General features: G+C 39.5%; 1 protein-coding gene across 31 annotated transcripts in view; it reads left to right on the top strand.

Annotated features, from left to right (window-relative positions):
• DOCK9 (dedicator of cytokinesis 9) overlaps nt 1-16266 on the top strand; it is a 279512-nt gene that overhangs the window by 223346 nt on the left and 39900 nt on the right. For 20 of the 31 annotated variants that reach the window (XM_077855103.1, XM_077855109.1, XM_077855124.1 and 17 more), the window contains 4 exons: nt 2851-2917; nt 4417-4464; nt 7295-7431; nt 13658-13773. In XM_077855103.1, the coding sequence (XP_077711229.1) occupies nt 2851-2917; nt 4417-4464; nt 7295-7431; nt 13658-13773 (368 nt within the window). Of the gene's footprint in view, nt 1-2850; nt 2918-4416; nt 4465-7294; nt 7432-7954; nt 7999-13657; nt 13774-16266 lie in introns of all 31 variants that reach the window. The other 11 variants (XM_077855120.1, XM_077855129.1, XM_077855108.1 and 8 more) reach the window with 2 other exon arrangements.

Consider the following 16266-nt stretch of genomic DNA (forward strand, 5'->3'; position numbering starts at 1 on the left):
TTGTAAATATCCATGATAGGGCATTTCAACTCTGCTTTTGTGATATAAGCAATCACATGAAATTGCGCCATGGTACGACGTCACATTTCTTATCTTATTTTCACTGCACCGTCACATTTCTTATCTTATTTTCACTGCAACGTATCAGAAAGTATCCTATGAAATGTATTGAGTGAAGGTGAGGTCTTTTGAAAACAAAATGCTGAAGGCCTCTCATGCTGCCTATGTTTGGTGGCAGTGTGGGCCTTAAACATCCAGTGGAAGGGATTTCTGCCTGAAAATAGTGTTTCTTTTGTATCAAGTTTTCATTTGTGCAACATTAATAGCCTGACCTTAGTACTCAAATGTTAAGAACCACATACCTGTACTTAAAAATGCTTCAGGACTGGATTATTATTCTGTCAATTTGTTACTTTAAAATAGCTTTTTAAAAAACAGCAGATAAGATTTTCCTTGATGATGACCAAATAGCAAAGCACTTGGCACTTATTCTGATATTTGGGTTATAAAGTTGAAATTCTTCCCTTAGTGTCAAAAGTTCTGAACTTCATATCATGGTAGTGAGTTTTAGCCAGCTTTGTAATTCTGTTTTTTCCTTTGCTGAAAGTTTTCCTTAAAATATATTGTTTCAAATAATAAATATGATATATAACTACATGGTATATATCATATAAATATGATATTTAGAACAAAACTACTTTTTTAAGAACATAACTACCAGAAGTTTTGCATCCAAGTGAAAGTTATGCTTTGAAGGCAGCCCTCTGGAAGGCCGTGCATATACTTTAAAAATGCAGTGACCTCTTCAAAACAGTTTTAGAGCTTTCAAAAAAAATTACTTTTAAGTTAAAAATTTTCCTTCTTTTTATAATTTGACTTTTTGTGTGTGTTATGTTTAAGGAATCTTCACATACCCCCAGAGTCATAAAGATATTCTTGTATATTTTCTTTAAGAGTGGTATTATTCAAATTTTCACATTTAAATCTTATGATCTACTTGGACTTGATTCTTGGATATGGTATGGGGTGGAGGAGAAATTGCCTTCAGAATAGTTTAACAGATAGACAACCAAAGTCAACTGTGTAACTCTACAGCCACTCCTTCCCTTTTCCCCCATTCAAGGAGCATCTTCTACAGGGTAGGCCCCTCCCTCCTTCATAGAGGTTAGCGGTCTTCCCCCTTCTCAGTCAGTAGTCTCGGCCTCAGCCAATAGCCAAGAGTAAGGAAAGGCAGCATGGCGCCCCTTGGCTGGCCAGCCAGTTGTGTGCTGGGGTGACCACAGATATCTGCAAGTTGCCCCAGAGAGGTCCTCCTTTGTTCTCTTGGCTCCCTGGTTTCTCACCACATGAGGATGACCAGCCTCAGAGTCTGTCCCTCTGGATTCTAAACTCAGAATTCCTGAAAGATGGGAGCTCACTGACCCACCCTTGTTACTGGTCTAATAATAAACTAAACGTGGCTTTTAAAATCAGGTGTACTTGATTTAAATCCTCATTCCATCATGATTCTTTAGGCTGGTGATTGGGTAGACTATGACTTCTCTGAACCTTCCTGAGCTTATCTGTAAATTGGAACGCTGCCTCTGATTATGGTGGCGATTCACATATGATAGGTGTGCAATCATGAAACTACCTAGCACAATACTTGCGCCTAACAGATTCTCCATGTGTATCTCATGGCTTCTCCTGCCTGTCACTGTTCTTGACAAGTATGGAGTAAAAAGTCCGTGGCCATTTGCCTTCATGAGCCATCAGCATCTCTGCAGACACACTCACTCACCTCAGGCCCCAAAACTCAGTGGCTTTTCTCCCTGAGGGAAATCTCTTTACCAGTTTCTCAGTCTAAAATGTAAGAATGCAAAAATGTTTAACTATCAAATGATAACCGTCTCTTTGCAATTCTTCAAAGTTAAGGGTCATACGCAGAGAATGCTTCCTGTTAAATGGATTTGTAGGATTTGCCTTTACTAAAAATATGCCAGGTTATCTTGATGCAGAGCAGGTGTGAGTGTGACTCCTTAATCGAGAGTATACATCATCATTATGCTGGTCCACAGGAACTTGTATATCCTGCTTGTTTGGGAAGCTATTTGGCAATATCTGTCAAAAATTTAAATGCACATAACATTTGACATGGCTGTTTTATTTCTGAGAATATTTGTCCTATAGATGTAGTTGGACAAGTGTGCAAACATCCATGTAAAAGGATATTCTTCTGAGCATAATTTAAAGTAGCCGAAGATTACAGGAGAAAACAAGTAAATGTGTATCAGCAAGGAACTGGCTAACTCAGTTATACTGTATTCATGAAAAGGAATATCAGGCAAAAAAAAAAAAAAAAAAAAAGGAATATCAGGCAACTTGAAAAAGATTGGAATAGATCCAAGCTATACTGTTGAATTAAAACTCAAAGGAAAAACAGCGTGTGCAACATGTATGCTTTCATTTCTGTATGTATGTGTTAGGAAGAGAGTTCTTACATATATACAAGAGTTTTCAACAGATTCCTTACTGGAGAGAGATTCTGTAGTCATCCAAGAGAGATCCTAATTTGAGATTATTTGCCTACTTATATTGTTTGAAATTTCTAATGCATTTAAGAGCACGTTATACAAGTTAAATATGTACTATATAGTGCTAGGTGATGCATGATGAAATTAAAGTTCAGGTGTTCAAATATAGCTTCTTTAAATTAAATATGCATGTTGTTTATGTTACTGGTATATAGATTGGTCACTGTAATTTCTTTGATCAGCTATTAAAAGGTTTGAGTTTATATTCCAAAATCTCTTCCCTACCCCCTCATGTATATACCTCATGATTCTGACCAAAATAATGTTTACTTTTTAGATGCTTTGTTTACATATTGGAACAAGGCTTCAACATCTGAACTTATGGATTTTTTTACAATATCTGAGTGAGTAGTTCTGTTTTGCTCATTGCCTCTTGATTCTTCCTGGCTAATTAAGAAGTGTGAACAGTACTATGTAGTTGAGTCAGGAATGTGGTATATTCACATGCACACTTACTTTTTTAAGATCTTTTTTCCTGGACCTGACCCCAGTACCTGCTCTTAGGAGTACATGACTCAGTAAGCAGTGACCAACCCTAAGTTATTAGATATGTAGTTGTTACGGATGAGAGCTTATGTGTACAAACCATTTGAATAAAATAACACAATAGTTGAATTGGGTGGATGCTACATTTCTAAGTTGAATCTAACTTAGCTCAAGCAGATGTAAAAACAGACAAAAATTGCTACCATTTTTAAATGTAAGTGAAATCTTACATTTTATCTATATTGCCTCACTTTATCTCTTCAATCTAAGTTTCTGATTTCCTTTAAGCTCTTTGCTTTAAAAGAATATGAATCCACAATCCTTTATCCAAATTGCTGGGTTGGGGATATGTGGGGACTCAGCTTTAATAGCTATGGGGGGACTCAGTCAGTTAAGTGTCTGACTCTTGATCTCAGCTCAGGTTTTGATCTCAGGGTTTTGAGTTTAAAAAACAACAACAACAAAGCTTACTGGGGCCAGATGACTTTCCAAATCCAGAATTTTTAGCAGTTTTAGCAATTTACATATAGGGTATATCCTATAACATCCCAGCAGAGTCTTAGTACCCCACAATCAAACATGTTATTGTTATTACAGTAAAAACTATTTCTGCAGGACTGTGATTACTCACAATAATTGGGTAAATTATAAGTAGCTTTATATCTCTTAGTTGGGGTCATGATTTTGTTGCTGAATATATTTGCAGAAACTCAGGTGGAGTTCGGAGCTTTGTGCATTTTGGATTATGGTTTTGGTTCATGGTCTCATGATTGTTCTCTCTGCTAATTTAAAAGTGTGAGAGACAGATGAGATTCAGCACCAGAAGAACTTACTGGACATTATTGTAACTACTAAATTATTAAATATATGATTTTTTAAAAAAAATCAATACTATGGATATATTAAACCAAAAACCAGATACTTGATGTCTGTAGGGGACCGGTCCATTTAGAAAAGCCAAAAGACGGAGCTCCTTCTGCAGAATGGATGAGGACAAATTAACAACTGGGAATAGTGCACCAGTACTTTCTGTCGTGATTTCTGAGGCAAACTTGCCTAAGTCAGTGTCTAAACCCTGAGCCATCGGACAATCCTGTTGGTCCCAGGCCTTTATTTGTGGCTTTAACCACGACGCACAGTACCGATAGCTCAGCGTGGTGCCTCCCCTGTAGTGTTAGTGATTTTCTCTGGGTGAGAGAGACTTGCCCAAGAATTTCTGAACACCTGAAGTAAGAGGCTAGTGGTAGGTGTAAGAGTTTATCAAATGGATTGTTGCTGATGGGTTTAAATAATAAACAATGTATTGAAAACCATTTTATTTTCCTGTTTTCCTAACAGTCTTTAATTTTGTTTGCAGAGTCTGCTTACACCAGTTCCAGTACATGGGGAAGCGATATATAGCCAGGTACTGTGGGGGTTTAGTTTGAAGTGTGCATCATTCTCTGTATCAGTTGGCTCTGAATATGTGGAAATTGTCATCTGTGATGATTGGCAGTTGGAAATCTCATCAACAGCCATGATGTCTTTGGACTGCGACCATCAAATCTGGTGGCATCTTTCGCCTACATTCCTACACTCCTTCTGTCTCATTTTGCCTCATGTACATCTCTTGGAAGGATTTCCCTTCATGGCCTGCTGCTGCACTTGTTTGCTTCCTTCCACGTGCTCCCCCAGATTCTGTTTCCGTGTCCCCTCTCTCTCCTCTCGGCTCCTCCAGTTGTGTCTTCTCATTCCTTTGTCCTCCTCCAGTGCTTTCTCCACCCCTATTTGACTTTCAGAGGTCACTTTTTCCCATGCCTTCTCTCAGCTACAAAGATACTAATTTCTCACTTAATAACATTTCCTTTTTTATCTTCGTGAAAGAATGTAGTCAGTCCACCTCAGATTTGTTCCATAAAAACCATCTGTACCATGGAGTCTTTTTTTTTTTTTTTTTTTTTAAGATTGTATTTATTTATTCATGAGAGACACACAGAGAGAGAGAGGCAAAAACACAGGCAGAGGGAGAAGCAGGCTCCATGCAGGGAGCCTGACGTGGGACTCTATCCGAGATCTCCAGGATCAGGCTCTGGGCTGAAGGTGGCATTAAACCACTGAGCCACCGGGGATGCCCTGTACCATGGAGTCTTACTCCAGATAAGCTCTACCAAGCTCCCACCTGGAGCCTAACTCCAGATTAGCTGTCCATGCCCTGCTTTTGTCTGGCCAGAACTCTTGGTTGAGTCTTACAAATCCTCATTGCCCTGTCCTACACCACACTCTCAGATCCATACTGAGTTCAAGGAAAGCTAGAAACTCATTGCAGGGGGCACCCACGCAGCTCCTTCTCTGAGGCATTTCTTTAGAGCATGTCTTGTCCTTCCCAAGTTCTCATCTGCCCTGTGGCTACACAGTGCGTCTGGATCTGTTTTGTCCGTGTTGCGTGTCTGTGATTATGTATTTATATGGTTGGTCTAAGGATCCTATTTTTCTATTGTTATCATTTTTAACAGTTTATTTCTAAGTAAACATATTTCCATTTTAGGAAACACTTAAAATTTAGTTGTTATTGAGTTTCTTTTTCCTTTTATCTATAATTCTGTTTTACAGCAATGAAACAGGAAAGAGATTATTTAAGACTATTTGAGCATGGAGATTTTACTTTTTATGTTAACATTGTTCTTTTTCTTGGGACATTTGAGAAATTGCAGAATTATGTTTAATGTTCACTAAAAGTTTGTGGGGTTTTTTTTTTTTTTGAAAGAGCTGATTTAGAGAGCATATTTTATGCTTTCATCCTATTTGTATTTATTTTTAACTAAAATGCAGTGGCACTTAAAATTCTCTCATTTTAACTTTTTTTTTTTATTGTAACAGTAAATTTTACATTTGCACTTTTGAGTACCAAATGCAAGTATATACAGGGTGACCTTATACAGTAACACCTCGCACCCCAAATTTATTCCCTTTGACTTTGCCCTGTGAAGATGGGCAGACAGTGTATTTGTAACCGGAAGGCACTGTGCCCAGCAAGCTTCACAGTCTTCTTGCAGTAACTGTTACTTACAGAACAGGATGGCATTTGGAGAGTGTTGTGCAAAATAGGATGATATGCTTCGGAGCTGAACATGGTGCGTGTGGGAAGCTGCAGATTTCTGCCCAACAAAATATTTTAGAATTGGGTTTTGTGTAACTGTGAACTTACTTTTTTTAAGGGCTACAAATTTAATTTTTAAAAAAGATTTCCTGACTTTATAAGCCCCCTGTATATATTTGCATGTAAAAGTGTGCTTCCTTGGGCTATCCTAAAAATAGATGGGCATAGGAAGGCGGAGGCAGGAGGTGGTGTAACTTGTTATGTGCATTGTGGAAAGATGTGCCGTGCTTTATAGAAGATTCACTTGGTCTCTGCTACGTGTGACAAGGATCCTGAGCAGTTATCTAAATGCTGTCAGTGTCTGCCCTCTGTGGCAGTCTGGTCTGATGAATATTGCGTTTTCTCATTGTGTCCCTCTGAAATCACCCAGCAGCATGTTGCCCGATGATATTCCATGCATGCCCTGTTCTACTCCACACAATAACACAGTGAGGGAGACGGTTGGCTACGGGCTGGGGGACAGGTGTCATTCCAGCACGGGTCTCATTTTTCATCTGCTCTGGTGATGGTACACAGTAGGAAGTTAGCTGTTTGATTGCTAACCCAGATCACTTTTCTATTTTCTTTACTTGACTGCTGACAAGTTTAACAAAGGGTGTGGCTCTTCTCCTTCCTGCCTGGGTAAGAATAAAGGTGTTAAACCACCTCATATAATCCCTCTCATTGCATGTTTGTTCTGTTTCTTCCAATGCATTATTCTCATTAAAAACAATTTTTTTGCTCTTTAATAACACATATAATCTGAAAAGATTCATGGTGTTTGGCAGTTGTCAGAACTCTAACCCTTAGCACCACATCAGACCGATGCTCCAGTTTTTTAAAAGCAGCATCTCTAAAGTACTTTCTAAAAACTGAAAAGTTCCCTGCTTTGGCTTGGTTTTTGCTTCCTCATCATCAGGTGCTTGGCTGTGAACCTTTTTAAGAGCTGCCGCCTGTGTGTGCATCCCTGGCTCACATGGCCCCAGGCAGGCCGTGCTGCTCCTGGTTGGCGTGTGGCTGGTCCCCTTCGTGCTATGTCCTGGCCTCACTAACCTTCCTCGTCTCGCTGCAGTGTAACAAGTCTAACTTTTGCTTCTATCCCATTTCACTCATGTTGCAGGAACCAGGAGGGGTTGGGACCCATAGTTCATGATCGAAAATCTCAGACCTTGCCTGTTTCCCGTAACAGAACAGGAATGATGCATGCCAGATTGCAGCAGCTGGGCAGCCTGGATAACTCTCTCACTTTTAACCACAGTAAGTCCCATGACATACCATCGTAACAGCCAACCATCTCATGTGACATCTCAGAGGGGAGAGTCCCAGGCCACACCGCACCACATCACCAACTTGACTTTCCTTCCAGCTCAGAGCAAGTGGGATGAAGAGCTCGTGGTGAAATTTCCTTCTTTGGAAGAGAGTGACACAATGTGGAACGTGGTCATCTGCAAAAGCAGACCTAAAAGTGCTGGACCCTTTGTCCCAACCACTCTGTTCAGTATTTCTTAACGTAAAATTCGGCAGCTTTGACAGCCAGATGTTCTCTGATATTTATAATTTAATATTTGGATTTTCCCTGTGCAAGTCCCAAGGCCATCTGGGACAGGTTCCTTTCATTCTTCTGAGCCCAGGATGTAGCTGATCAAGTGTCCACATTCTGACATTCCAGCCTTGAATGTATGTTAATCCTTAAAACTGCTGTGAAAAACATAAAGCCCGTGAATCAATTTGTGAGGGTGCGGAAAAGCCAATAACAAAGTGACTTTTTCTGTGTTTTCAGTGTGAGAAAGATATCAAGTGTGCTTGGAATTTCTGTAGACAATGGTAAGATTTAATCAGGTTGAAGTCTGCTTACAAGGCCGCTTCACTTGCAAACCGAGACCTTCTTGTTCATCTTGCCTTCCTAACTTTGGGGCTTTCTAACTTCACGATAGAGGTTCTACCAAAAAGTGGGAGCGTGTTTTTAATTTACTTTCTTCACATCATCAGAGGGGACATGGCATCATGTACTGTTTCTAGAAACTTACATGTCTCATCTCCTTGAGGGTTTCTCAAAGCAGAAAACCTAAAAGACATCAACCATGTAGCATTTTAAAACTAATGCCATAATTTATAATAAATACCATTTCTGTTAGTGATGTGTTCTCTGAACTGTTTCATCTTTTCTCCGAACATAGCATAGCTAGTTATTGTTTTATGTAGATAGCTATCCTCGCTCCAAGCAATGCCTTTGATGCATAGTTATTAATATCTTCTCACCATTTCTAATCATAAGAATTCTACTTACTGTGGTCTTCATACCTCTTTCTCTGTATAGGCTAAGAGTAAAGACAATATTCCTGGTGCTTTAGAATTATCATAGTTCAGAGTCAGAAGGCCGAGGAATTGAAATAAGGCAGCTACCCACTCTTCCACCCCAACAAAGTTAAATGTAATGGATATAGACTCTCTATATAAAATTCTAAGCTGAATTAGATCAGTACTATATTTGCCTGCCACACGCTGAAATCGGTAGCATACGAGAACTAGTTCTGAGTCCTCTACTCACCTCTAGAATGTACGTTCATGACACATCTCAGGTGACAGTATTTGATTTTTCCACATCTTGTCTGCTAAGGCTTTTTCTAGCTCTGCAGACAAGGAGTCGAAACAAAAAAGGACTTTTGCTATTCTTAGTTTTCATGTCCTGTTTAGCGAACAGAAATTGAATTCTCACTTCTGCAGGCTTGCTAACACTGCCTTTGCCCATATAGTTTATAACACAGGTCTGTTATAACAGACCTATCTTATATGTATATCTTGCACATTACATCCATATTGTCTCACTATCAGTTGAAATCAATATTTAAAATTTAAAGCACTTAAAAAATTTCAGCAGATCAAGTCCCCAGCTCCAAAGATAATCATTTATGAAATGCAGAAAGCAAAAGTAAAATGAATGATCAACACATGAATATGTAACCTCAATCCACTAAGATAAACACCAGCTCCTCCCACTGCAAACAGATTTTGCGATGGTGGCTTGAATTGGAGGAGAGACAGCTGGCAGTGTTTTGCAGCCAAGCACCATATTGCTAACGTGATCGATTCCCATTCTCTCTTCCTGCTACCCACAGGGAGCCCGTCCTTCCTGCCTCTCCTTTTTCATTCTGCCATTTCTGCTTCAGCCGCTTTTCAGTGACACCATCCCCATTCCGTGCTTCTCCTTCCATCTTCCCAATAAACAGTGTGTAGCCTTTTCTTTTAGGCTTCTCCTGCATTCCTACAATCCCTGCTTATCCCAAATCAGTTCTGGTGTCTCACAGTCCTTGCTGCTTCTCCTAGAACTCAGTCTCCATTTAACATCTCTAGATCTGATGATGTATCTGGGTGGTTTCAGCTTTTCCTTCTGTTAGCTTTTTGAGCTCCAAACTTCAGTTCATCCAGAAGCCACAGAGAAGGCAACACATACTGTATGTATACATGTGTATGTGTGTGAGCATGTATATGTATATATACATACATGATTTGTTTACACTTGTTACCTAGGTATTTTATGGGGGATTTGTAGCCATGTATGTCTTTTTAAAAGATTCCTCTTTAACAATGAATGCAATACCTTCTGTTGGGCCAACCAATAATGATGTAAATCCAGTATGTGAGAGATTTGCAGAGTGCCAGAGTCTAAAATTTATTTTAGAGAAGAATAAAAAAGAGTGCCCCCCCCAACATACACCACCTGCCTTTTTTGTCTTTTTTTTTTTTTCTGAGTAGGAAAGACCTTGTCAGGCCTCAGCTTGACCAGGTGGGGGCAGCAGAGGACCGCCAGAAATTTAATCCAGTGAAGGCTGTTCTCATGTCCCCTTTAGTACATCCGTGTAGAATGTGGGATAAAACACCATATGTACCTTACATGTAATCATGGCATGTATCTTTACTCTTGGATTTTGATAAGAAATGATGAAAATGGTGAGTCCCACTGTAGCCAAATAGTCTTAAGTATTTCAAAAATACTCAGAGATAGAGGTTCAGGGTACCTGGGTGGCTCAGTTGGTTAAGTGTCTGCCTTCAGCTCAGAACATGATCTCAGGGTCCTGGGATCGAGCCCCACATCTGGCTCTCTGCTCAGCAGGAGTCTGCTTCTCCATCTCCCTCTCCCTCTGTGCTCTCTCTGCATATCTTGCTCTCAAATAAATAAATAAAATTTTTTTAAAAAAGGAAGAAGAAGATAGAGGTTCATTACATTTGGGTCATTGCCCAGGTACATGAAAAGTAAATATTTACAACATTAAAGCATCAACATTTTTATTGTAAAGCACATCCTGTTGTTTATCAACAGAAACTATTTGTGTAAAATAGCAAACTGAAAGTGATAGCTACCTGTAGAATATTTTACATAAACCACGCTGTGGGAAGGAAGCTAAGTGAGACATGTTTGCAAGTAAGTGATACATGTGCACAACATATAAAATAACACTTTGCATTTATTTTGCAGTTATATATTCCCCTAGGAATATATTAAATTCATTTGCATGATAATTCATGTTTCTCACTGGTATGATAGGAAAGAAAAGCCAGACAACAGGTAGGAGAGCATTCCTTACTTGCCCCACTGAGAAGCTGCTTAATTAGCTTCAAAAAGTTGCTGACCAGTACTTTAAGAAACTGCTTTTTCTCTTAAGACCCCTTTTTGGGTTGGCCTGTATTATGGTGACCATTGACTAAATGGTCACTTGTGCACTTGTGCACAACTTAGTTCTAGGCATTGAGTCAAGCAGTTTCCGTAGGAGAACTGTCCATGCAGTTCTCTACCACTTAAGACAACCTCTCCGTGCTGTCATTTATTATTTTTTTAAAAAGATTTTATTTGTTTATTCATGAGAGACACAGAGAGAGAGGCAGAGACACAGGCAGAGGGAGAAGCCGGCTCCATGCAGGGAGCCCCATGTGGGACTCGATCCCATGACTGCAGGATCACACTCTGGGCCAAAGGCAGACATTCAACCACTGAGCCACCCAGGCATCCCCTGCCATTTATTTTTAAGGACTTTTTAATAACACTAGCTCGGGAATGTGGCTGATTTTTTTGAGATAGGAGTTTAAGGAAAAGCAAAACTATAACCAATTGTGGCTTAAAAGGATCATTTCTTTTATTCTTAGGTCATTCAGACACAGGCGGACAGATTTCTGTGTAAATCTGACTATTACCCTCAAAGAGATTAGGTAGACTGTGTCAAACCTCATGGTGGCTTAAGAGCCTAGAGAAATTTTTTCATTGTCATGTTTCCATACATGTATACATAATTACATAAAAACTTAATTAGCATGGCCATTGATTCTGTGTTTGAAAAACAACACATTGCCAAATTCCAGTCCTGAATAGGTCTAGATCTTCAGCTAAAAGTCAGTGCTGTAGAAATTCTTCCGTGTGTAGGCAGCTCCATCTATAATTATCATGCCTACATATACTTTGTCGAGAAGTTACCTAGAAAAAAGAAAACATCAATTCTTTGGCAAGAAAAATATTAAAATGATCACCAAAGCAAGTTCCTTATATGATTTAACCCAGACTATAAAACTCCAGCAGCCCTCAAAGGGTCTTTTGGACCTGTGATAATCTTGGTTGGTCTAATAAAAGGTGGTGTATTTTCCCCCCTCTTGCCCTAGTTTGTGATCACTTTAGCAGTAATTAACAATCTGTTTTCCTCTTTCACCGTCTCTATCTGACCAGACAAACCACGCCAAATGAGGTGATGCCCTGGCTTACAAAGGCAGTGCCATAAAATTAGTACCAAAATACATCCATCTTTCTTTCTCTGGGAGACTTCTTACCAAAAAAGCAAAAATAAAAATTCAGAACTAGCATGGCGCCGCTGTGTCATGTAGCTCCACTAAGGACAGTCAACTCTGTTGCAGTGTGAAAACCATACAATCCTCAAACACATGGAGCTTCAGAACCACCCTCCTAAAAGCAAAGCAGCATCACATGAAAACACATTATGGTATTTTTAGCCTATTTTAAAAACAACTTGGTAGCTTGAAAAATCTTTGAGTCTTTTATTTTTTCTTTTTTTTTCTTTGAGTCTTTTAAAAATCATTTTGTAACTCTGATGTTTATCAAAATAGAAGTAACATCATGCTAGTTATTTTATCCTAATAATAGGTATTGTTATACAGTGATTCTGGATAAGGAATTTGGAGTGTAGTTTCTGGGTTTTTTCCTATTCCTGGCCTCAAGAAAATTCTCTAGGTTTTCTGCACTTCATTTTCCTGATCTATATACAAAATGTCCTCCTCTCTGGAGTATAAAGAAAATTACATACAACTACATAGTAAGTGTTGATTTATTTTTGCTCCTTGGAGTAGGACATTATATGATGTTTTATTTTATTGCCATCTTTCTTTGTCATCTAGATAAGTACTGTAACATCTCTGCATCCCTATATGTATTTCTGCTAATGCATATCATTTCATAATTTAATATCTCAGATTGTATATAAAGCTACATTTATGTCAATACTAAATTGATTTTTACAGCCATATATAGAAGATATCAGTTCATATTTAAATTATGATTCTTCAAATCCTTTCCTTTTCTTAAACTTTTCTTTCAGATATATACTGGCTTTCATGCTTTTTGATAAAGCAAGTAGGATACTATCAGCAGTACAGTCAACTCTTGATTATCATTCATCGTTCTGGATGATAATAGAGATCTTTATGTTATCGATTTAACACTCACATGGCCATTCACCATGTGCCAGGCACTATTCTAAGAACTTCACAAATCTTAACAAAGTTAATGCTCACCACAACCCTTTGAGGTGGATACTATTACTACCCCCATTCTACAGATTAGGGAACTGAGGCATAAAGAGGTCAAATAACTTGCCCCAGGTCACATAGCTAGCAAGTGGCTGAGCTGCATTTAGGGACCAGGAGCCTGACCATCAGCTCATTTTCTTAACCTCTGTGCTCTGCTGCCATCTCTGTCTGTGCAGGAAGCTTTGGAAATACCCCCCTCCTTCACCACTCCTCCCATCCTAACAGCTCAGCTAAGTGGCTCAATTAATTGGCTCCCATCCAGGTGCCTTCCTGGCTCCACTATTTATCAACTGTATGACCTAAGACAAGCTGTTTAGCCCTTCTGTGCCTCTGTTTCCTTATCTGCAAAAAGGGCTTAATAATGTACCTACTTCACAGGGCTGTTTTGGGATTAAATGAGCTAATACATTTAAAGTTCATAGAATCATGGCTGGCACATAGCAAGCACATAATAAATGTTTGCTGTTACTCTTTCCCTTCCAGAATTGAAAAAGAGCTCTAAACAAATGGACACATTATTAATTACCTACCCCTCTTCCACATACACCAGTGAAAAAGGGAAACAAAGCCCCAGAAGAAGCCTTCCATAAATAATCAAAAGTTGACTGTGACTATACAATGCCGCCAGCCAATCTGTCTGCAGTCACTGGGCCGTAACCTTCTGTTGTAATTCATGCAGGCTATGGCCACTCGGACGCAGATGTTCTCCATCAGTCGCTGCTGGAAGCCAACATTGCTACTGAGGTGTGCCTCACAGCTCTGGACACACTCTCTCTATTTACACTGGCATTTAAGGTTCGTATGGAACAGCTGGTCATGGTCAGTACTTTACCTCTTAAATTCATTCTGCTTGTTTAGTTGAACCAGCAAGAACTTCCTATGTTGTATTTCTTGTTGCAGCAACTGTTTTTGCCCTGGTAAAGAAACCATAAATCCCTGACATCCCTTAATGAAACTTTTCCATGGTTAATGACTTGAATTCCCTGAAATAAAATAAAAGTTTAGCTGCTCAGCGTGTGCTGCACGCTTGCAAATGATGGGAACAGTCCCTGGAGGTGGTTAACTCTTGGCCTGAAGAAAACATTTGCCTGGGGAACATGGTTTGCTGTGCCCTCAAGGATGATAAATGTGGGAACCTAATCAGAGATTTCTGCCCCTCCTATCTTTGAGAATATCCAATTGTAGCAGCAGTTAAAATTAGATATTTATATATAGAAGAGTAATAAGTACAGACACATTGACCTCTTGCAATTTAAAAAAGTCTGTTAGTAACTTCAGTGATAGAAGCATTTCAAGGATAGAAAATAAAAACTTGCTTTGGTCTTTTATTTTTAGGTTTTAGCAAGTAATATTCAGATAGGTGGAGATGGTCATGTAAGCCACTCACTTGATTTAGGGAACCTAACACTTCCCAGTCTTGTTAAATGATTGCTTCCATTTCCAGCGAGGAAGGGGAAAATTGAATTAGTGTTAATAAGCTATGACTATTGAAACAGTGTGTTTCCAAGGATATTTGGAAAAGATAGCCAAAGTCATTTTCTGCTTTATTTATTTCTGCTTCTCACAAGGCACATTTCTTTATTAGGATACAAATAGTACCCTGATATCATGTCACTTTATTATACTATACCTTTATTCTTCTTAGCAGCCATGCCATTCATGTCCCCAGGCAATGTCATTACTAAGAGCCCAGTTGAGAGATGAGGAAATACAGACCCTAATCCAATAAGTATGGGGTATGCGGAAAGAGCAGGGTCTCTTTCCATGGAGCCTCCACTCTCGTGCCTTTCAGAGTGTGGTCCCCTGGCTAGCAGCAGCTGCAGACCCTGGGACCTTGTTAGAAGTGCAGATTCCCAGGTCCTGACCCGGACTGGCTAAATCAGAAAGTCTGAGGGTGAAACCTGAACGCCATGGCTGGAGAACCAGTACTCTACCAGAACCACGTTTGGAACCTCTTTCCATTTTCTTTGGGTGTTTTTGGTTTAGAAATGTTATACAAATAGGCAATGACATTCTTAATGTGAATATTTGCCATGTATACCTGTGTCACTGCTGAGAATCTGTAAGTCCGAAACAGCACTCTGCCGAAACAGAACCACGTTTGGAACCTCTTTCCATTTTCTTTGGGTGTTTTGGTTTAGAAATGTTATACAAATAGGCAATGACATTCTTAATGTGAATATTTGCCATGTATACCTGTGTCACTGCTGAGAATCTGTAAGTCCGAAACAGCACAGACAGACTCAGTCATGTCTGTGTGCAGGAAACCCTGCTGCTACACAGCAGGTGGAGCCTGGAACACTGGCCAGGGGTAAGGGCACATACCCCATGGGTATAGTCTGGTGGGTCCAAGAGAATAGTAACAATTTTTTACTGCTCACCCTATGGTTCTCAGCCTCCTTAGAAATGCTTGCCTCATATTAAAGAAGAGTGTTCATCGAGGTTTCCAGATCTCCAGTGTGGTTTTGTCTGACTCTTGGGAGAGAAACAGCACCTAATGGTCCCTGATTGTAACATTTATTGTCTGAATGTCTTTGGGAAAATTACTTTGTGTCTCCAGACCTAAGATTTCTCATTTGGAACATTAGAAGAAATAGCATCTGCCTCCTGTGGTAAGGGCTGTTGTAAATTTAAAGTAAGATGACCTTTGAAAGGACCTGCCACTTTGTGGATATAGGCCAGACGTTAGATCCTAGCTCTACCATGAGCCAGATTCTAAGCCTCAGGTGGGTTGGCTTGACATCTGGAAACCCCGATTCCCTTAACTAGAATGTGGCAAGTATGTCTGCTGTATAATGGATTGATATGAAATACCTGAAAACATCCACCCTATGTTCGTGCCTTCCTGGCCCTATAATAAAAGGTCTCAGGAATTAGGGAGAAGATTGAGCTTTAGTGCTGAGGTGATCTCTGCCAAAATTTTATCTGCCTGTGTGCAAAAGCATTTAAAGCTCAGTGCCCCCATTAAAAAGTGGGAAGATTGGCAAATGTTACAGCATTGATGGATGTCATGCCATGCTGCAGGCTTACCTGGCCTAGATTCACAGGTTCATGAGGTCCACCAGCACACCAGCCACTGGGATTTTCCTCTACAAATAATTTACTCAGCCGCGGCATCATTTGGAGTATATTATCAGAAAAATTAAATTATTACATTGAATTAGCTGACATAAGTCGAGAAAAATCACCTTCCATAAAGATAGCCCCATTTGTTTACTCAGTCTCTTAATTGAGCACATCAAGTAAGTTGCCAAAGATAGGCAAGAAAACACATTCTTAATGAGAGAA

The sequence above is a fragment of the Canis aureus genome, chromosome 17, assembly GCF_053574225.1.
Source record: "Canis aureus isolate CA01 chromosome 17, VMU_Caureus_v.1.0, whole genome shotgun sequence".
Taxonomy (NCBI): Eukaryota; Metazoa; Chordata; class Mammalia; order Carnivora; family Canidae; genus Canis; species Canis aureus.